Source organism: Episyrphus balteatus, chromosome 3 (assembly GCF_945859705.1).
Source record: "Episyrphus balteatus chromosome 3, idEpiBalt1.1, whole genome shotgun sequence".
NCBI classification, from domain to species: Eukaryota; Metazoa; Arthropoda; class Insecta; order Diptera; family Syrphidae; genus Episyrphus; species Episyrphus balteatus.
Genome location: NC_079136.1, coordinates 93,549,818 through 93,573,382, shown reverse-complemented (window position 1 = coordinate 93,573,382; position 23,565 = coordinate 93,549,818). Strand labels below are relative to the sequence as shown.

The window sequence follows — 23,565 nt, the reverse complement described above, 5'->3', positions numbered from 1 at the left end:
AATTTTGTGATTTTTTAGGAAAAAAAAACTTACTCTCTGATTTGAATGTCGATGATAGGGTTTTTCTGGTCTTTGATATCTGAAATAAAAAAAAAGAGGACATCAAATACTGCAAATTACAGTAAGGAATGAAAAATCATTTTGAAACAAAATAAAACCTTTTTTATAATTGTTATCAACTTTTATCGTTGTTGATGACATTCAAACTCAGTTTCCTCTATAAGATAATATGCTTCTTTTCAAATAAATCTAACCTCCCTTATACTATTACCTAGTTCAAAGTCTTCAAGCTGTTGTTTAAAGGTTTTCATATGTCAAGTTGTCAGGTATTAATAGGATCTTATTAGATTGTAAGGGTACATGCAACAATTAGTGAAAACTCTAAAACGTTTTTGTATTTACGAGTAAACGTGAACTCAAACTGGTAGGATTTTAACACCACTACACTATTGTGGAAAGAGAATGGAGGAAACATTTATTCACACACAAGGACATATAATAACGTTTTACCTTTTCTCATTAAACTCTTACAATCCACTCCCAGAACTTCAATATTTATTTTCCTTCAACTTGGAAAAAAAAAAACAAATAAAGAAAAGAAAGAAAGAACACTTCATGCTATCAACTATATACTCCTGGTTGAGGGAATACCATCTTGGAATGGAGTCACGTTTTGTCATTTTAATTGACTTCTGTGACTTTTCTCAGAGGATTAGAACAGAAAGAAACTTAATAAAAATGAAAAAAAAACGGGGATAGTTAAGGAAAAATCCATGCACTTATTTCAGAATATTTTGGATGAATTCTTCAAATTATAAGAACAATTATTGTTTTATTAGGTTCACGTTCAATATTATAGTTAAAACAGCTAATAGCCAAAATTGTAAGAAATTCGACAAATATTAAAAAACAAATATTTAATGCACACATTTTGCATTGAATTTTTTTAATGCAGATAATATTTTATTTGCAGTAAAATTTTTAATGGAAAATTTTTTTATTTGCAATAAAAATTTTTATTTTCAATGCAAATATTTTTCAGTTGCAATAACATTTCTTTAAATGCAAAATTTTTTTATTTCTATAAATATTTATTTTAATGCAAATATTTCTCAGTTCCAATAAATTTTTTTTAATGCAAATTTTTTTCAGTTGCAATAAATATCTATTTATTTTTTTTTAATGCAAAAATGCTTTATTTGCATTATATTATTTTAATTTTTAATAGAAAACAAATGCATTAAAAAAATAATTTTTTACCTACAACCCTGATTGCAACTAAATTGAGATAGAAATTATCTAGAAATTCTCGAAGTTAAGTAACGTATTGAAGGCAACTTTCCGGTTAAAGTTCTTACTGATGATATTTAAAGCTAGCTTAATGACATTTTTTATTAAATGAAATCATTTAAGTAATGGTTCAAATTTTGTTATCAAAAAATATATGTGTATAGTAAAATAAACACTTAAATTTATATTAATCAATATTTTCATATAGAGGAAATAAAATCAAAAAATTTACTGTACCTACTAAATCGGGGAAAAATTCCGGAGAATTAGCATTTTAATTTATTTATTTATTTAGCTACAAACTACAATAACTATTAGCTTTGAGATTGCAAATATGTATATATACAATTTAGTTTTTAAACAATTTTTTGACACATTAAAACTTAAACTTGTGAAGTCTCTTATTGTCCCTATTATCAGCTATGGCTGTGAACTTTTCTGTGATCCTGACACAAGCTCCCTAAGTAAACTCAGAGTTGCTGTTAACTCCTGTGCAAGATATGTTTTCAACCTTGGTCGTTATGACCATGTCTCTGAATATTCAAATCGCATGCTTGGATGTACACTTGAAAACTTTTTAAAGCTAAAATCCGTCAAAATGCTCTATAATATTATTCACCAAAAACAACCGGAATATCTTTATAAAAAAATTAACTTTCCGCGGTCTAACATACATCTGAATCTGAAGCCAATAAGGTACAAAAGTCTAGCGTCACAACGTCAATTTTTCATTTACGCGGTCAGGATATGGAATCAATTGTCAATTTCTATTAGGTCAACGATTGGATACAATGCTAGTTTTTTTACTTTAATCTATTCTTACTTTTCCATTGAGAACTGAAGTTTTGTTAATGTAATATTTTCATTGTTTTTCACATTATATCTTTATACAGGGTGTCCCACAGTCACCGCCCCAAATGAAAACCATGGATTCCTGAGGTCATTTTAAGTCGAAAAACTTTAGAGTTAATTTTCTCGTTTTCGTCCCGTTTTCGAGTTACCACAGTTTTTATGATTTTTTCTCTCTTGTCCTTTAACTGGCCTCATCTTTGCCAAACTACGTTATATTCGAAAGTTTTTTTTTACAACCAATCAAGAATTTATTACAGTTTTAGTTTGTCTAAAAACTTTTTTTCTGCGGACAACCGTTTCTCCACAATTTTGCATCAAACACAATTTTCTTCGTTTTTGAAGTTGTTTTTTACACTTTCATATCATTTAATTAAAAAAACACGTTAATGAGTATTAATTTTTTGTGCTTTTTATTAAAGCCCAGTTTATTTTCATAAAAAAAATATGTTTTATTTCATAAAAAAGGCTACTGAAAGTAATTAAAAAAAAAAAAACAAACTGAGTGAATTAAAAAATAAAATGCACGACTGGGTCGCACGAACTTGCTCTTGGAGTTAAAGTTGCTTAAATTTTTAAGACTTTTTATGTAGAAATTTGGAAAAAAAAATAAAATTCGTTTAAAAAAAAAAATAAAATAAAATCTGAAATTAAATTGCCCTCCAAAACAAGTATGCAGTTTTGATTGATATATTAACGTGCATTTTTAGAAAAAAAATTTTCAAAATCGTTAGAGCCGTTTTTTAAAAAAACAATTTTTTATAAATAATTTTTTGGAAAAAAAGTTTAAAAATAAAATTGTAATGCCATTTTGTAGAAATCACTAATCAACATCTAAAAACAAAATTTCAAAAAAATTCAATGTCCCGTTTTCGAAAATTTCATTTTTCAAAAAAAAATTTTCAAAATTTTTTTTAAAATCCAAAAATTATTTTTTTGAAAATTTTATTTTTGGTTTATATTTAAATTATATAAATGCTTCTTCACAAAAAGTTTCGTTGAAATCGAATAAGAAGTTTCGGAGATATTCGAATTTAAAAAAAACGGTTCTATGGCAGGTACCGTTAATAATGATTTTCAAATAAAAAATTTTTCATTGAAATATAGACCTTAGCGTAAAACTAACATTTGAATTTTTTAAACAAAATCGTTGGAGCCGTTTTCGAGCTATTTTAATTTTACTAAAATCGGTATATGACAAGTACCGTTATTTTTGGTCCAAAAAAATTAATTCCAAAAACCCCTCTGGAGAGTCGCCAAATAACGCTACATACCAAGTTTGACATTAATCGGTCCATCCGTTTAGGCTGTAGCTCCTTATACAGACAGACAGACAGACAGACTGACAGACTGACAGACTGACAGACAGACTGACAGACAGACAGACAGACAGACAGACAGACGGACTTCCGGGACCCACTTTTTTGGCATTGTCTACCATCGTAATGTCATGGAAAAATGTTATCTCAATTTTTTTTTTTTGTACGAATGCATAACTTGATATATAGTTACGGTGACCATCCGTCCCGGTTTACCCGGGACTGTCCCGTATTTCTACAGCTTGTCCCGGGTTTTTATTTAAGAAACCCGGGACGTATAAGTGTCCCGTATTTTGTTATTTGTCCCGTGATTGTCCCGTATTTGCACATTCTATTTTCAATATTTGTACAGAAAACAAGAAAACAGTGGTTGGAAATTAAATTTTTTCTAATTTTTCGGATAAAGCATTCAGCTCAGTACGCTAATGAAGCAAAAGGAAAGTTAAAAAACTTTTGGAGCAAGAAAAATTGACTGGACAAATAAATTGGAGTGACAAACGATTGAAAACTCTCCAAGTATTCTAGCACAGGTAAGAATTTCGTTGGCTAGACCGCGTAATGTGCAACGAAAAGAAAAAATTTCCCTTACGATTTCGTTGTACTGGTTACGTATGAAAATTTTCTCTAGACTAGGTTTTAGTTCTTAAAATTGTTAGTCAATAAGTTCCAGGTTTTGTTTGTCAGGTTGAAAAGCTACAAGAGGAAATTTTTTTTTTCGAATAATGAACAACAAATGAAAGAGTAAAGAAGAAGAGTTTATAAACTTTTAAGGACAAGTTAAAAGTTGAATTAAAGATCATACAATTTCAAATTAATTTAAACAAAATTAAAATTTTAAAAAACAGCTCTCCTGATTTTGATTAAAAAATGATTTCTGATTTCGTAAACGATTTAAATGAATTCATCAAAAATGCTCAAATTAAATCGTTTAGGAAATCTTGATATCAAAATAAGGAAAAATTATGAAAACTCATTTCAGAAAATGTTATTTTTTTTCTGAAAAATTAATATTTTCAAAATGATCTTACGATTTTTTTTATTTGTCCCGGGTTTCGCTTCCAGAAATATGGTCACCGTATATAAGTACCTATATCGCAAGTAAAAATAATTTTTAAATAAGAAATTAATTTAAATGAATTAATAGATTCGCAAATTTCCAAAATGCCCATTCTCCTTGGATTAAAGTGGACATGATCCCTTTTTCATATTTACTATGTAATATGTATACTAGAAAACATGTTCTCCGGAATTATAAAAATTCGGAGTCTGAATTAAAAATAAAGCAGTAGTTTGGATCCTTAAACATTTTCTTTTGGGAGTTTTGAAAAGCCCGACATGCCCCTAAAAATTATATAAGATTCTATTTCCCCCATTAAGTCAGAACGGACGAATTTTCTTCCATGATACCAAAAATATGGTATTGAGATATGTGGCAACAATATTCCTTCAAAGACTTTGGATATTTGACTTTTCGGATGCAGTTTTTGGGATGGGTAGAAGGGAAAGAGTATAACATTTTTTGGTATCAGAAAGGAATAATAGGTACATTCAATTAATAATAACTTTTTGTTTCAAAATCATTCATAAACCTGTATAAAATAAATTAATGGCTTTTAAAAAAAAAATCAGTTTTTAAAAGTATGGAATTGCTTAAGCTCCTTATTCAGACAAGCAGATAAATAGACAGAAAGTTGATATTAACTCATTTTCTTTCAAAACACAATGGCTCAAAAAAGAACCATTATCTACATCCAAATTTGTTTAAAATATTTGAAACCAAATTTGGAACTAAAAAACCAAACTTTTTACTAAAAATACATAAATACAAAAATAAATAAATCTGGACTATTTTACCAAATTGTTATAAAAAAAAACACCTAAATATTTTTTTGCAAACGCCACTGTAGGGCTCTGAAAAAATGTTTACTGGTTGACTTTTTTTTCAAATTTTTAACTCTCACACTTTCAACTGAACAAACAGTGAATTCTAAATGTTATGAACTTGTCAAAAGGAAAAAGAATCCTTTTTACCTACGTGCTTTGCATATTAAATAAATCTTGTCGCACCTATCTATAAGTAAATTTATCTACCCAGTTTCATCAGGATCCTCAAAAAAGAAAAAAAAAAATACTACTACTCTCTCCCCTCCTCCAATATAAATATAACATAACCACAACAATGTCACTCAGAATCTTTGAAATGGAACCTAATTTGTGATTTACCTCAATTTACTTGCTATTCAAAAACTTTTGCAAGTCAAAAACTTTTATGCTTGACAAAAATACCATGAAATATTTATCGCTGTGATTAATGAAAATATTTATTTGAAATGTTTAAAAGAAGGAGTCCGGAGGAGGAAATGGTGGTTGAGAGAAAACCCGAAGTCACGTCACGCTCGGTCCCAGAGTCAGGTGCTATAGAACCTTCTTACATTCTTCATCACTTTTTTCTTTTCTTGGTGCGTACGATGGCGTTGATGAAGAATAAAGTTGGAATTTTAAATCATTACAAACAAAGGACATGCATTTTTAAGCGAATTAATTCGAAGGAACATTTTTTAATTAGTTTAAGGTGAAAAGATTTGTGGCGAGGTTTCTTATTATTTTTTTTTTTTGTATAATTGTTTCTCTTTTGGAATTTATTATTTTTTTTTTTGTTTGCAATCTCTCAATTCATGTCTTGAAGTTATAAATTTTAAATCTGTTAAATTAATCTTGGGTTTTCTTTCATTTTTTCCTTGCTTGGAGGAAAAATTATAGAGTATGGCGTTGATTGCATTAAGAATTCCTTGTTTCTTTATAAATTAACATCTTTTTACTGAGGGGTATTTTTTTATTGAGCGTCTTGAAGTTGGAAGTAATTTAAAATGCAAGAAGATTTAAACATTAGTTGTGTACGATTTTTTGAGCAGTGTTAACTTGGCCCTAAAAAGTGTCATTGGAAGCCCTTTAACTTTTTTGACCACCCAAAGAGGCCTTATTAAGAGGTTTAAAATAGAACTTTAAATTATAATTTTTATTCAAAAAAATATTTTAAAAATGATAAGAGCTTATCCCATTGAAAAAAGATTACTGGAGATGCGGGGCATCGATCCCCGTACCTCTCACATGCTAAGCGAGCGCTCTACCATCTGAGCTACATCCCCTACTTGAAAGTACTGCAATGGTAAAACTATACAAGAAATAAGTAGCAATTCGAAAGGTATAATGTTTTTTTCTTTATCAATCACAAAATCCAACAAAAGGTGTGCCGGACGCACATTAATGTAACCCATTTGCCATGGTCAGCAAAACCTGTTCAAGACATTTTTTTAGACACTTTATAACTGAATGACTGCTTCATGAAAACAAAACTAGTTCACTTTTTTTGCGAGGGAAAATGGATTATATGAATTACATACTTTGATTAAAAGTTGGTTTGAACAAAAAGTGCAATTGTTACTCTTTGAATGGAACAACAATAGCTTTTTTAATGTTATATAAAATCATTCACCTTTAATTAATAGGCTAATAATAAATTATATAGTAAGTAATATATATTTGTCCCACACTGTATTATAAAGGTACCTACATATTGTTCTGTTTTGGTTTCAAGAAATCTGAAGAAATTTTTTTCATTAAAATTAAAACTATGGCCAAGAAAAATGCAGCGGAAATTGGTGCAGAAATTAATTTTTGTTCAAACTATTATTTGGAGTAAATATAATGCAATGCTTATGCAACACTGAAAAAAACTTGTATTTTTAGTTAAAAACAAAAAAAAAACATCACCCTTACCCAAAAAATTGATTTTTAATAGTGTGTTTATACTTATGCAAGGAATTGTATGCAATTAATTGTATCGGCAGCGTCCATATTAAAAAGACACAAACCAAAACCATCCAGGGTGTATTTTTACACATTAAAGTTTTTATTTATCTCTTGTAAAATTTTACCCCCCTTGGAATTTGAGCTTTTTTGCATAAAAAAAATCAATCTAAAATGTGTGCATTAAAAGTTTTTTCCCTGAGAGATATTCGGTCTTACATTAGATCTAATATTACAGTTGAAACAGGTTACGGCTATGGCCAAATTGTCCAAAAATTTTTTTTTTAATTACTTAAGAATATAAAATTTTGAAAAAGATTTTTAAATAATAAAAAGTTACTCATACACCATAGTTACCGTAAAATTTCTCTTTACTTTAATTGCTGATGGTTAGTAGTGAAACAATATGACAATTCTTTGACATTTAAAATTACGAAAAGGTTTATAGCCCAGTCATTTTAGTCATTTTTAAGCCCAATCTGCGGAAAAATTCCTACTGGGCTGAATTTTGGTATACAGCTTAATGACGGCTTTGTTATGAAGATGTGAAAAATCGACATTGATATCGTGTCCGCGTTAAGAGTTATAGGGGTCAAAAGGTCACAAAAACTGGTTTTTCACGATTTTCAGCAAAACGGTAAGTCTTATCAAAAAATTTTCAATGCAAGAATTGTAGACCAGATTATTATATATAAGAAGTGTCATGACACTTTTTTTCCTAAGACCCACCGTTTCTTAGGTATAACAATTCAAAAAGTTGAAGTTTAGTTGTAATCGTCATAATCCTATTCCTGAAAAAAAAACTCCTAACTGAAAAGTTCCTGAAATTTCATTATTTTTTTTAGCTTGAATTTCGTTCCTCAACTGATAAGAATATGGGGAAACCAAAAAAAAATGGAAATTTTCGACATTTTTCCGATTGGGGCCCTTCTCCCGAAACCATTTCCCTGGGAATTTTTGTTTAGAATATGTCTGAAAATATACAGGGTGTGCAATAGAGAATGGACAACCCTAAAACGGCTTATAGCTACACTTATGATTGTTCTAAAAACAGATAGAAAAAAGTTCTATCGCAACCAGTTCATAAAATATGGACTTTTTTTCGTTCAGTGTATTTTAAATTTTATCATCTTATGTTTTCGTTCACTTCAACCACGAATGAATGAATTTTATTTATTTCTTTTTTTTATAATTTTCTACAATAATTGGATGAGTACATAAACACTTTAAAAATTTCAAAGCTATTGCACATTTTCGTAAAAAAAATTTTGAAATCTGTTTTTTGATGCAAAATGTAAAAAAAGTATTTTATGAAAAATTTTAAACACCTGTGGTATAAAATAAATCTATAGAAACCTAGGTGGCCAACTTTCTTAAAAATATTCTGGTATAAGGAGAATATTTTTAAGAAAGATGGCCACCTAGGTTTTTATAGATTTATTTTATACCACAGGTATTTAAAATTTTTCATAAAATACTTTTTTTACATTTTGCATCAAAAAACAGATTTCAAAATTTTTTTTACGAAAATGTGCAATAGCTATGAAATTTTTAAAGTGTTTATGTACTCATCCAATTATTGTAGAAAATTATAAAAAAAAGAAATAAATAAAATTCATTCATTCGTGGTTGAAGTGAACGAAAACATAAGATGATAAAATTTAAAATACACTGAACGAAAAAAAGTCCATATTTTATGAACTGGTTGCGATAGAACTTTTTTCTATCTGTTTTTAGAACAATCATGAGTGTAGCTATAAGCCGTTTTAGGGTTGTCCATTCTCTATTGCACACCCTGTATATTTTCAGACATATTCTAAACAAAAATTCCCAGGGAAATGGTTTCGGGAGAAGGGCCCCAATCGGAAAAATGGCGAAAATTTCCATTTTTTTTTGGTTTCCCCATATTCTTAACAGTGGAGGAACGAAATTCAAGCTAAAAAATAATGAAATTTCAGGAACTTTTCAGTTAGGAGTTTTTTTTTTCAGGAATAGGACTATGACGATTACAACTAAACTTCAACTTTTTGAATCGTTATACCCAAGAAACGGTGGGTCTTAGGAAAAAAAGTGTCATGACACTTTTTATATATAATAATCTGGTCTACAATTCTTGCATTGAATATTTTTTGATAAGACTTACCGTTTTGCTGAAAATCGTGAAAAACCAGTTTTTGTGACCTTTTGACCCCTATAACTCTTAACGCGGACACGATATCAATGTCGATTTTTCACATCTTCATAACAAAGCCGTCATTAAGCTGTATACCAAAATTCAGCCCAGTAGGAATTTTTCCGCAGATAAAACCTAAAATTACTGGACTATTAGTAGAAATTTTAAGATCTCAGAACACTAAAGTATAATGTCGTTAGCGAAAAATATTAGAAGCATTACTTTTTATTTCTTGACCTGAGGTACAAGTATAGTAGGCAAATTGTATAGTATCAAATGTTGATATACAATGATTTATACAACCGGCTGGTAGGTATATACAAAAAAAAAATTGAGTCCTTGTAGTAATACAAAGTACGACTGGATAGCACGTAATTGTTTTAATTGTAAAACAAAGGTGCGAGTGTTCAAGCTTTTTATGTAAAAAATCATAAAAGAATAATTTTAATTTGATTTTTTAAGAAATGTTAGCATAAAAAACGTAAAATCATATTTTAAAGTTACGAAAACATTTATTCTTAATCTCTAAACGAAATATCATTTTCAATTTCTTGTACAACAATGAATTTTTAGACAAAAACAAACTTAAAAATCTTATTTTTATAAAAATGGTTTGTTATATAAAAAAATTCAAAAAAGTAGAACAACAAAGTTTTAAAACATTTCATTTAAAAAAAAATAAATTTTTTTTAAAGAATTGGAATTTTTTTCAAAAAATCAAAAATGTGAATTTCGCTATTGGGCAATCATATTCAACGTACTCGACAACGATATGTGCCCATGATTATGAAAGTGGACTAAGTCACTTTTTGCATTGTTTGAAGAAAAACTTATATAATAATTTTATTATAACGATTTAATTATATTTCTTTTATGAAATCACTAGAGGAGCAATAAAGAAGTTTATTTACTGGGATTTCGCTTTCAAATAAACTTTACCCCTTAAATAATAATTATTTTTAGGCTAGATTTGATGCCATTTTTGGGAGTGCCTTAGTCCACTTTCATAATTAAGGGCACATATATTCCACTGTTTAAAAAAAACACAAACAAAACTTACCCAAAATATGTATCGTATTTAACAGAGTTAACAAATTTTAACTTTTTGAGTGAGGTGCCCAGTACTTTCTTAGATTTAAAAATATCACCATACAATTTTTTTTATATATTGATCAAATTTTAAAATGAGGGTTTTTGGTGTTTTTTAACATTCAGATAGGGTTGGCGAGTGCCTACTTGATTGTATTTTTGAGGTAATGCATTTTTTAGATCGAAAACAGTCTCACCTTAATCTGATCAGCTTTAGCCTTTAACTTTATCAATTGTTTTACATTTTAGGCGAAAAAAAAATATTGTTGGTGGTAGGGTAGCCGAGTAATTTTTTTGTATCTAAGAGATGGCAATCGATATTATTTAAGATAGAAGAAGGTCTCAGTAAGGTACATTTTTAAAGCTTTCAGTGTATACAAAATCACACATTTGCTTTGAATTTTTTTTATTTGAATAGGGTTACCATATTTGTACGCATACATTACTTAAATAATTTTAATATTTATTAGCATTTTAAATGTTGCTTTTTTTGAAAAAAGTACAGATCTGACTAATTTGGTCATGTGTTAATTTTTCCTTAAAAATGGTGTTGCCACATAGAAATTCGCATTTTAAAGATAACTTTTGTAAAGATCAATCCTTTTTGTATTCGATTACTTTTGTAATCAATTACCACAATCGATTACTGCCAAAATTAGGGTTACCCAAGGGCACTTAAAAAAAAAAAATAAAAATGTACCTTTAAAAAAACCAAAAAACAATTGGGGATGAGGGGGATTGATCCCCTATTGTCTCCCATGCTAAGAGAGTACACTACCATCTGATCTACATCCCCGATAAAAATTTCAACAATTTTCGTTTCTTTAAACTTTGAAATTATAGACAAAAAAAAAATATATTCATTCTTTTATATTTTTAAAATTAGATATGCAAGACACGTTTGTAATTCCAACTGTGATACACCATACCACACCACAACGATATCTATACGCGATTTATTTCAATAAAACTATACATATGGATGAGCATTCAAAGAACTCATGCCAACAAAAATTTTACATTTGCTTTCTCCCTAAATTCAAAATGCGAAAGAGTTCGTACATAAGACAAACAACATCGTAAAACACTTAAAACAATTAAAAACACTCAGGTAATAAATTTTCATTTGTCGGGGAAAAACTGTGCGAAGAACTTTTCTTTTACAATATACACAAAATGAAAATATACACAAATATCATCGTCGTTGGTTCTGCTCGTCTTGTATCACATCTCAACCAAAATAAAATTAGATACTAAGGCAAGAGTAAACAAAATCATGAGGGGGAGGGAAATCCCACACACAAAGCATCACCCAATGGAGCAATCATGAGGAAAAAAAAACAACAACAACAACACCTTACTACAATTTCCTCAAAAAAGAAAACAAAAAATTCAAAAAGTAAGACTAACTATCGTGTAATAATGAAGGACTTCTCCATCCAGCCAAAAATATTTTCCAAAAAAACTTTATGTGGGAGCAAAATTGACGACAATTGCTGAAGAACCACACACAGCAACTACACCAACTGTAATTTTCATCCCTTGTTTGTTTTAAAATTCACTGCCGATCCAGTAAAATTAAAACAGAAACTGTCATCGTAAATAGCACATCATGTATCATTATACGAGGCTCCAAGGAGCATACCGTTTCACAACAATCCACCTCCTCTGAACTCATACACGTTTTTTAATTGCTTAACAGCCAACTTAGGAAAACAAACAGGACGAATTCACTCAACCCTCTTATATGGGGTATAAAAACCAAAGCAAGGGTGGAAATCAAATTACGCGGGTTGATTTCAACTCCTGGTATCCGTTGGGGATTTTTTTTGTTCAACTATAAGTATGAGAAGGATTCATATGTGATGGCAAACAAATGTGATGGGGTTTATTTTTTGTTGCACAGACAAACAAAAAGAAACAAGCATATTGGCAGTTTACTATACCAGCAAAAGAAGAAGTACCTTTTGTAGTCGTTATAACTCAAGCCATCAGCAGAGTTGCTGTTTTCTCGCCGGTATATGTGAATATTCATCAATTTGCTTCCAAGATATTCACCGTAAAAAACCGGATGAAGCGATTTATTTCCATATTTTATACTCCCTGTTAGCCAAAGAGAGGCTGAAATGTCGTCTGCGGTAGAATATTTGATATATATGCGAAAGAAAGAAGTGTTTGTTTTAAAATTGTTTTACACTCTCAACCCTTAGAAGAAGCGATAAAAGAAATGTAGAAGAGGTTTGGAATTTTACTTGACGTAAGCAGAATCAACGAGATTATATTGAATAATTAATTAAAAAGCCTTCAGAGCTCAGAGGTATTCTTCGACGTTTAGATTGAAGATACACTTGTACTGATTATGATCATACATTTAAGTAATTTATTGGTAAACTGAAATTCTTTCGTTTGATAGAAAAAGTCAAGATGACGGTAATGGGTGTGGAATGAGCCGGTTAAATTAACATAAAATTTAATAAAAACAATGAGTAATCAATACAAAAAAAAAGTAGTAAGCCAAGTTTCATTGATAAAATAATACAAAAATTGCTGTTTTATTATTGTCAACCGTCTCAGGCACAAGTAGAACAGTATAATAGTAGTTGTGTCCAGTTGTAATTTTTTTAGAACAAATTTTGTTTTCATTCTAATAAACCAAAACGGAGATAAGAACACCGAATTTTAAGACCGAAAAAGAGATGAAACGAAAAAAAAAAACGGTCGATTTTATTTAGGGATGTTAGGGCATGGGTAAAATCAGGAAATTCTTTCATGTCAACATCGGCTTCTCGAGACTGAAATGGCAGTAAAGCCTTCTTTTAAAGGATTAAGAAAGCCCTGTTCAAGAAATGAGTCATTACAGTCTTGCTGTATTGGGTGAAGGCATGGGCATTGACAAAATCGGACTTTCTGGCTTCCTTTTAGAGAAAGATTATTTTAATGTTCTGTCCACTGTACCTTCATTGGAAATTCAAACACGAACTTTACTTGCATCAACTTGGTCAGAAAACTGAAAAAAGGGGGATATGTAAAACAAATAAACACCGACGCAGTCCGGCGAGATAATGCAAGGAATTCAAACCAAAATCATATTCGAACGGCAAAAGTACTATAGAGTCCACCACAAACTCGAAGCGTGAGGTTGAAAACCTCGAATATGGATCCTTAATAGTCCAAGCAGCGCACAATGGGACCAAACGACCAAAACCATCTCAAAATTGGTTTTAACAAATGTGATCATTTCAAAAAAGTAATGATTGTTTAACATAATAAAAATGTGCGCAATTATGATAGCATACATTGTTTTAAATATATTTTGGATAAAAGTAATTAAAATGAGTCTCGAACCTTACATTTCAATTTTTATTGTTTTTCGTCCTATTTTATATAACAGTTTAAACTTAGTTTTCTCAGAAGTTTGTGAAGAAACCTTATAAGTGTTGTATATCAATAAAAAGGTTAGAATCTCTACTTTAAAAATCCGTCATTTGCTTTTAAATATACTTTAAATTGATTGTTTAAAAAAAATAACAAAAATGTATAAAATAAAAGTTTTACAAAAATGTTTGCAAATTTTTTTTTACTGTCATCTACAAGGTGTCTCAAAATTAATGATTAAAATCAAATATCCTGATAGGCTATTTAAAGGGCTCTTAAAATTTGGTAACTTGTTTATCCCAAATATTTACAGTTTCCGATTAAATTTCGAAAAATTCCTACTTTAAAACAGTATTTTGCTTCCCCTGTTCATAATTTATTTTTGTTTTTTTTTTTTTTACAAATCTGTCCCTTAAACAATAATTGACAATTAGGAACAATTGACAAATTAAAAAAAATTATGTTTTTTATTGTTTTTTTTTTTTTTACTCTGAAAAACATTGTTTTGTTGAATTCAAATTATAGTTATCTTTCATCCTAACTTCAATTTCCGAATCTTTTATACTTTTATTGAAAACTGTGATAACTAGGCAAGTTATAAAAATGATAGACCAGTTTCAAAATGTACAATTTATTTTTTAGGGTGTTGCTCTATAAAATAAAAGTAAGAAATTGAATTTCATTAAAACTGCTAACTAATTTGTAGCGATATGGCGAACAAAATAAATAATGTTTTGATTAAATAATTGATTTTAATTTACCAATGTTTTAGTGAACGTTTGTAAAAACAAAAATCAATTATGAACAGGGGAAGTAAAATACTGTTTCAAAGTAGGAATTTTTCGAAATTTCACAAGAAGTGCATTTAATCTAAAATGGTAACAATTTGAGATATGTATTTTAAATTATTACTTTTGGGATCCCCTACAAAGGGAATTCCCAACAAGCTTGACATTCTGAATGGATTTCAAGTCCCATTTTCTGCCGCAAATCAAAATCTGCAGATTTGATTTATTTCATCCCATTTTTTTAAACTTTTATTTTTTTACGCTATTTTAATTCTTATCTCAAGCTTTTGTTTTATTTAAAAAGTCTTCTCTATAAAATATAAATTATTTTCATATTCTATTTCGTTTTAATACTTTTTTCCTCTTCAACCCTTTTTTGTTGTTTGAGTTTTATATAATTTTGATTTTATTATTTTATTTTAATTCAATTTCATTGAAATTGAATTGAAATTGAAATTGAATTGAAATTGAATTGAAATTGAATTGAATTGAAATTGAATTGAAATTGAATTGAAATTTAATTGAAATAGAATTGATATTGAATTGAAATTGAATTGAAATTGAATTGAAATTGAATTGAAATTGAATTGAAATTGAATTGAAATTGAGTTGAAATTGAATTGAAATTGAATTGAAATTGAATTGAAATTGAATTGAAATTGAATTGAAATTGAATTGAAATTGCATTGAAATTGAATTGAAATTGAATTGAAATTGAATTGAAATTAAATTGAAATTTAATTTCAATTAAATAGAAATTGAGTTTAATTATTTTTTTAATTTAATGAGCTATAGTTTAATTCAAACATATTCCCTGAAGAACGTTAATAAATCTTATTTATATCTCATGATCAAAAACCTGGAATATGTTCTGAAACAGTCAAACACAAAAATAAATAAAATATATTTTTTTAACAATATTTAAAAACTTCTTTCAAAAGCACATACTAAGTTGTCCATTAAACAATAAATAAAACATCCTCTAAAAAATAGTCCAGTAAAAAATAAAAAAAAAACTCTTGGAGATGCGGGGCATCGATCCCCGTACCTCTCACATGCTAAGCGAGCGCTCTACCATCTGAGCTACATCCCCGTTGAAATTTACCAGCAATCGGAGAAAGCAAAGCAAATACAACTTCCATCTATCCATAGGAATCCATACATGTCTATTGAGTGCTATAATGACCGTTTGGGTTTGGTTATTTTTATAATTAAGTATGTTTATTCGCTCATGTTGCGGGTACGACTGCTGGCCTTTACAAACAAATTTATTTGTTGAAATTGAATGACAAGAAAAGATTTTGGGAATACGTTTAGGTCCATTTTCTTCACTCGGAGTTGAACAAAACTTGAGAATTTTTATATTAAAAATTCTCCGAGTGAAGAAAATGGACCTTAATTCACTTTCCAAAGTTTATTTATAAACCTTACCAAATTGATGTTTTTTTTCATTTTATTTTTATTTTAAACTTCACTTTTGTAAACAGAGTGGATTAGTGCTGAGAAATTAGTCACTGCGTTTTGTTTACCGACATGAAATTCATATTTCAAAGAAAATAAAATGCACGACTGGGGTCGCACGTACTTGCTCTTGCAGTTCAAAGCACTTTTATGTTAGTCTACTTGTAGATTTTAAAAGCTGGCTCTAAATTAAAAAAAAAAAATGATATTGAGGAAGAGCCGACATTTAGGGCATGAAAAAAATTTTTTTTTGTTATTTGACTTTTTTGAGAAAAAATAAAAATGCAGTTTTATTGCCACTGCTTTAAATATTACGTATACAAAGTTTCATCAAAATCGTTAGAGCCGTTTTCGAGAAATTCGCAATATCGTATTTTTTTTGTATGGGAGGTATACGTTCTAAACGAGATATAAAAAAACAAAAAAAAACCAACTTTCAGAATTCTATAAAAATCATCTGTACCAAATTTGAAGAAAATCCGTCCACCCGTTTAGGCTGTGGAAATGTGTACAGATGGACGCACAACCGCACAGACGCACAGACGTACAGACGCACGGACGGAATTGCGAGACCCACTTTTTTGAAATTCTCCATCATCGTAATGTTGGTTTTGATTAAAACCTCAAATTTTTTTTTCGACACGAAACCAATACTTGCCCTATAGAGCAAGTAAAAATGGAAAATCGTTTTTAGAAGAACAAGTAAATTGGTTCTTAAACGCTACTTTGTAAAGCTAATAAGCAAGTATTTGCTGATGAAATTCTTCGCAGTGAAAAAAAAAAACTATTACAAAAATTACAAAAATCAAAAAGTAACCGTATTAAAATAATAAATTTTAATTCAAGAATCACCTCAGTTTAACGCAACTTCTAAACCAATTAAAAAGTTTTTCATTAAAAAAATCTTTTTTTTTTCGAATTATTATTTGCATTTTTTCACAGTAAAAAAAAAAAACATATTAAATATTTTCACTTAAGTTTTTGAGACAATCTATTGAGACACTTCCAACAACCTCCGTCAAGTGTCGTTGTTGGAGCATCTGGTACTTCATCGAGAGAAAAAAAAATATCTTTCTTTTTTTAATTAAACAGCAAACACTCGAAAAAGTTTATTTTCTTTTCTTTTGCCGTCAAAAATCCATTTTATTATGATTAATAAATGTATTTCAAAATGCCATCGCCGCGATGAATGAGGGGGTGACAAATCATACCGACAATCAGATTAAAACACCCCTTCCCTCTCTAAGTTTTAAGAACGTAATGAACTTCGAGAGCAAAATGATGTGCTCTTTCTCCTGTCAATCGGAATATAATCATAGGAACAATATAACAATCCAAGAGTAACGAAAGTGAGCAAAAGAGAGAGTGAGCTTCATCCCTAATTGAGATGATCACAATATTTTCATCGAAGCTTGAAGGAAATAAAAAAAGAAATGATTGGAATGTGGGGTCGGAAGCAGGGGATGACATTTTTAGACAGCAAAAGGCAAAGAGCATCAATCCAGATTGCCACCACGACGCACGTCTGGGCCTCCCTCAATAAAGCGGATTAATGCCCGGAAAATATAGGAAATATTTTTTTTTGCATTATTTTAAAACTTTCGAACCAAGAAAAAACAAAAAAAAAAAACATTAGAAAAAGAAGCAAGGTTGTATTGAGAATGGGAAAAAAGAATGAGACATAGTGAAAAGACTTAAAAGTAATTTTACGTCTGACTAAACATTAATGTGCCAATATTTTATTGTTTGTTTGGAAAGAAAACGATTTCGCAAGGACTCATTGAGAGTAAAAACTTCTGCCATCATTGTTGAGTCGTCCCCTCCAGGATCATCACAATACATACGAGTATATTTATACCTCCTGCCAAAAACAAAAGATATTTAGTAAAAAAGTTTTTTTTTTTGGAACAAGGGGAAGACAAACTCTTCTTCGTATGCCGAATGAAAAGTAAACAAGGTTTATAAAGTGGTGCAAGTTAGATGTGGATAAAGTAAAGGTGTTTTTGTTTCTTTTTTTTATTCTTGGTTAAGATTTATTAAGTGGAACTTCTTTTCAAAATTTGGAATGTGAAATTGAGCTAAGAAAAAAAAGCTTATGTAATGCAATTTTTTAAGGCAAAGTTCTATCATTGAATCACAACTAAAAATTCCGTATATTTTTTTGTCTTTTTTTAGAATAAAAAAAATAGTGATAGTCCTAAAATCTATGTTCTTGAAACTTGAAAAAGATTTTAAAAAAATGTGACAAGTAAAACTTAAAAAAGTTCTAGGAAAGCAGTAGCCTTTTGATTTTTTTTCCAAAACTATACAAAATGAGACCATTTTAACCTGAGCTAAATATTGGTATTCAATTTCTAAAGAAAAAACCAAAAGTAAGTTTTTTATAAAGCCTTTTACGGCCTTTAGCCTAAACAAAAATTTGGCGTTTCGTCCCGGTGGAGCTCACATTGACTTATCGTGATTATTACGTACAACAAAAATTACTTTTGTTTTTTTCTTAAGAACTTGAATACCAATAATTTCATTTCATATGTATAGTAACTAAGTTAATTTCTTGCTTAAGAAAATGCAGAACATTGGAAGTGTTTTCAAAACAAGTAATTGTTTCTCACTCTTTATCAAGACTCCAGAAAATTGTCTATTGATGTGTCCGAGAATTTTTTTTTTCTTGAATTGTTTTGAGATAGTTTTTAGTTTCACTTAACTCATTTTAAAATTAAATACAATTTTTCAGACAAAGTTTGTTTATGACAATTTTAATAGTATTTTTAGGGATGTGACACTTATCAATAAAAATTCAAATTGAGTAATGACAATGACAATGGTTAACCTGAAAATTTAGTTTATTTTATTTTGTTTGTTTGCGTTACCGGGTGTGACCTATGAACTTGATTTTTAATTTACGTTTATTGTTTTCTAAATGTATATCTGTATGTTTATCTTCAGTATCTTTTACGCAAAGAGACACAAAACGAAGAAACAATATCAAAAATATACACTGTTACGGGTGTGACATTTGATATTTGTATTTCATTTCTATTGAAATCTTTCTTTAATACTTGAATAATTTTTTTTGTATTTGATTAGGCAATGTGGATGAATTTCGCGTCCCTTTTTTTAAATCTCATAATTTCGTCAGTTGGAATGATTAGAAATATAAAAATTCTTATGTATTTCAATAGGGGTGGATGCCACACATCTAAAGCATAGTATCTTAAATATGAAATTTGTTCACTTTAAGAAAACAACAGTTCTACCATTCCATCAAGTTTAAAGAATTTACCATTCACTATAATCAGAAGTGTTCCATAATGTTTGAAAGAAAATAACAAAAGCATTGATTAATTAAAAAAAAATGTCTTTATAATAGCTACACTTAAAAATTTTTAAAATACAAAAAAAAAACACATTTTGGAGATGCGGGGCATCGATCCCCGTACCTCTCACATGCTAAGCGAGCGCTCTACCATCTGAGCTACATCCCCGTTGAAAATGGCCAGCAATCATTAATTTTTTCAAACGAAGAATAAAAATAAACTTCAATTCAAAAGACACCCGACGTGTCAAAATAACACAGCTGCATAACTTGATTGACAACGGTTATTTAGGTAATTATTAATTCAATCACGTTCGATTTCCAATCGATCTACGTTTATTGCGTAAATTTCTCAATGAATGGTAACTTCACATTAATCCGTTATAGTGACAATAAAACTAGTTTTGTTTCTGTATTAAGAGCATTTATTTATTATTATTCTTTTAGTAAGTAGCTAAATTTTACGATTTCCTTTTCATGGTTAAATAATAACAGCTGAATATTTCTATATATATGAATTTTTAATCGGTTATTTGCTCAACAAATACAAATAAATAGTCTAATCAAATTAGATTACTTTGAGACAAATAGCGAAAATAATTGGTAACAAAAAATATTGGTGGAAATCTGCGATATAGGTAAATTGGTTATTGGTATTTAAGGGCAAGTTAAGGCTTCGAAAAAAAAAAAAAAAAATAAACGAGATAACAATCAGACATAATATAGTTGATAAAAACGCAGCTCCTAAAATTTACAGCCCGGTTCTCACTGATACATCATGTACTGTACATGTTTCAGATCAAAAGTGTTTGCGATACGAACACCTTACAAACTAAAAGAGAGTGAGCATTTTGGCCCATTGGTGTAACACATTGAGACATACATACATCAAATGAAAGGTCTCGATGAGTGTACTATTTTTTTCTATGGGCACAAGTATGTATCTGGTGCAGGGAAAGTGCAGTGATGCATTTTATGTCTAAAAATGTATGTAATAAAATTCAGAAAAGTATACATTTTGACTAGACGCTCGATTAACTTGGTTCAAAAAAATTACATAACTGTGTTGGGATACAAAAAATTTTGTATCTAATAAAGAAAAAAAGATAAAAATAAAAAACGATGAAAATCGGTTAAAAACGGTCAAAAAACGTGTTTTTTTTTTAAACTTGTTTCTTCCGTTATTCAGTCAAAACTCACGAAACGATTCCAAGTTTTTGCACATGTATGCACAAGGCAAAGCTAAAACCTACATGTCCTATAAGTTTTAGATTTTTTGAACACTCCAAAAAAAAGCTAAAAATCAAAAATTACCCAAAAATACCCCTAAAAAACAAGGTATTTTTCAAAAATTCATATTTCGAAACGCAGAGTGTTGGAAAAAAATCCGTATCAGACGCCTAATTTTTTTTCCCTCATCTTTCACCTGGCATTTTTGGAATTGTCAAAAAAAATTTCCTTTACCCAAAATCATCATTTTGTCATAGCCCCAACACGTGTACAACGTTCAAACAAAACGTTATAGCTTAGTTTCAAAATTTTTTAGAATTTTTTCTTAAATGCAGTTATTCTTAAATTAATCTCATCTATCTATAGCAAAAAAAAAATCAATTCTCTACGACTTCGCGTTTAAAAATCCTTCACTTGGATTAAGCTTTAGGTTATTATCTTTCAAATTAGCTATAGATAATTTTTGTATCACTAATAGTTTTTTTTTTTAATTTTGAATTTAAATTTTTGCCGCACTGCGAAAGTGCGAGAGTGGAATGTGAGAAAATGGCGTCACTTTTTTGTGGTGGCTGCCATGGTTCATCGATTTATAAGACGTTATCACGTCAAAAAGTATGTTTTGGGCCGTTCTTAAGTTCAAGGATTTTTTTTGTACTTATAAAAAATTTTGAGTAAGCGTTAAAATAAAAATTTGCAAAATTTAAGAAAGAATACATTTTTTGATTTCTTAAAAATCTCAAAATTCGAAAAGTAATTATTCTCAAAATAGGTCGCATTTTATTTATTAAAGCATTAATAACATTTAAATTGAAACACCGATTGGCTTAGTGAGCCTTTGATCCCAGGCGACATCTCGAAGTCTCCTCTCACTGAACTTGCATATCTCAAGAGAAAAAACTTTCAAATAGTTTTGTAAAAGGGTAATTCCATGAAAAGATGCAGATGAATAGTGTGAACAAATTACAAGAAATTTTACTTTTTTCAAAGACAAATCATTAGTGAACTATTTTACTATTTTGAAAACGGAAACTTTTTATGCAAGTTGCAAAGACTCTTTAATCTGGCATGAAATTTAACTTAAGGAACATGAGTGATCTTCAAGCATTTTAATAGTTGTATCTTTGCAGATGACACATACACTTTAAATTTTTCACAAATTTCAAAACAAAAATGTATGTGGATTGTAATCTTTTTTTAAGGAGATCTGAAGTTTTATTAAGGAAGAACTCAAAAAATTAACAAAATCAATTTATAGTCTATGGTGAGTTTTTTTCTTTTTAACTATAGTTACAAGTTGACGATGATGAGCCTTTCAACTTTTATGGAACTTTTCAAAAAAAAAGTTGCCAGCAAAATTTAAATTTGAATTTTATAACATTAAAATGCTCGGTCTCAAAATCTTAAAAGTGTGTTTAATATTAAAATTGCTTTTTTACGTCTCCAATACAAAAAACTTTTAACAAAATCGCTAAAAATTTTATATTTTCTTTTCAGGCATAATTTTTTTTTCAAGAAGTGTATATTAAGTTTTGAACGGATATATTTAAGTTTGATTTTGAATGCGTTTACTATAAATTTATAAATTGTTTATTTATGCTGTACTTAAAGATATAGTCCGCGTAAACTGCTAGATGAAAGTTATTAATTTTAAGAAGTGAAGTTTGTGTGGGTTACAGAAATACAAGGCGGTATCAGTTTGAATTCTTAATGACGTGGTTCCGAGGCTCCTCCCTAGTGATGTGCCTTGGGAATATACCAATCGGGTGGGTATTTACAAATGGGTATTTACCGGGTATATACCGGGTAAATACCCAAACGGCGGGTATATACCCAAAATGAGGGTATTTACGATTTACAGACGAAAATGAAACATCCCACTAGGGGGAGGAGTGATGTCAAGAAATATTTTTTGCATAAATTCCATTACATGCCCTTTAGAACGTTTTCAATCAATACTTGTATTTTTAATAAGCTTTTATTAGCTTCACTTGTAACAAACAAACTAACTAGCAATGTAATAAAATCAAAGAAGTTAATTTTGACCGACTTCCGATTATCGTATCAAGCTGAAACTTTGTACACATATGTAATTCAGACGTCAACACAATATTTTGGTGGTCAGGGGAGGGGCGTGAGTGGGTCGAAACACCCCAAATCAATTTTAGCCTTCAACTTATTGTAACAAACGGAAGCTTAAAAACATTGAAACATTCCAAATCAATTAAATGGAAAAAAAATCATGGAGGCTTATACAACATACAACCTATGTAAGTCGAATACCTTCAATAATGATAAGAATAATGATAAGAATAAAAAGTAAAATACATAGTAAAATATATAATTTTAAAAACAACGCTTTTATCACGCATTAAAAACTATAAAATAATTTTGTTAGTTTATGTCAAATGGTTAGTCTTAAAAAAGTAAAGCGCGCTTTGTTCATACTTATTAATAAAACTACACACAACCGCTCTACGCTTTTTGATCTAACCATTTTATATAAGTTAGCGCCTGATTATCCCGATAGGAACCAAAAGCACGTTTTTTTCTTGATTTTTCCATAAATTGCAAAAAAAAATATTTTTTTTTTTTAAAACCACTAGATTTTTGTATGAAATTTATTGAAGATTTCAAAACACTCCTTTTCTTGTGCAATCAGCGGATGCCGATTTATTGATCTAAAGCCAAAAAGATCCTTTCCCGTTCTAAAATCGATATCTCAGCGTCGAAATCAAACTTTAAAAAAGAAAATTTAAGCTGGATAAACAAGTTATCCGATCCATATTGGGGTTAAGCTGGAAAGATTTTTTCCAAGTTTTTAGACCAAAAAAAAAAAGGAAAAATTTCCAATTTTCTTTTTTTTGGATT

At 29.3% G+C, this 23,565-nt stretch overlaps 1 protein-coding gene and 3 non-coding genes across 4 annotated transcripts in view; all 4 read right to left on the bottom strand.

Moving 5' to 3' along the window:
• LOC129915139 (GATA zinc finger domain-containing protein 14-like) overlaps positions 1-23,565 on the bottom strand; it is a 70,799-nt gene that overhangs the window by 964 nt on the left and 46,270 nt on the right. Inside the window, exon 2 of the mRNA XM_055994604.1 lies at positions 34-79. Coding sequence (XP_055850579.1) covers positions 34-79 — 46 coding nt within the window. The remainder of the gene's footprint in view (positions 1-33; positions 80-23,565) is intronic.
• Positions 6,532-6,604, bottom strand: Trnaa-agc (transfer RNA alanine (anticodon AGC)). The gene has a single exon. It is a non-coding gene; the product is annotated as a tRNA-Ala (tRNA).
• Positions 15,711-15,783, bottom strand: Trnaa-agc (transfer RNA alanine (anticodon AGC)). The gene has a single exon. It is a non-coding gene; the product is annotated as a tRNA-Ala (tRNA).
• Positions 19,564-19,636, bottom strand: Trnaa-agc (transfer RNA alanine (anticodon AGC)). Its single transcript has one exon. It is a non-coding gene; the product is annotated as a tRNA-Ala (tRNA).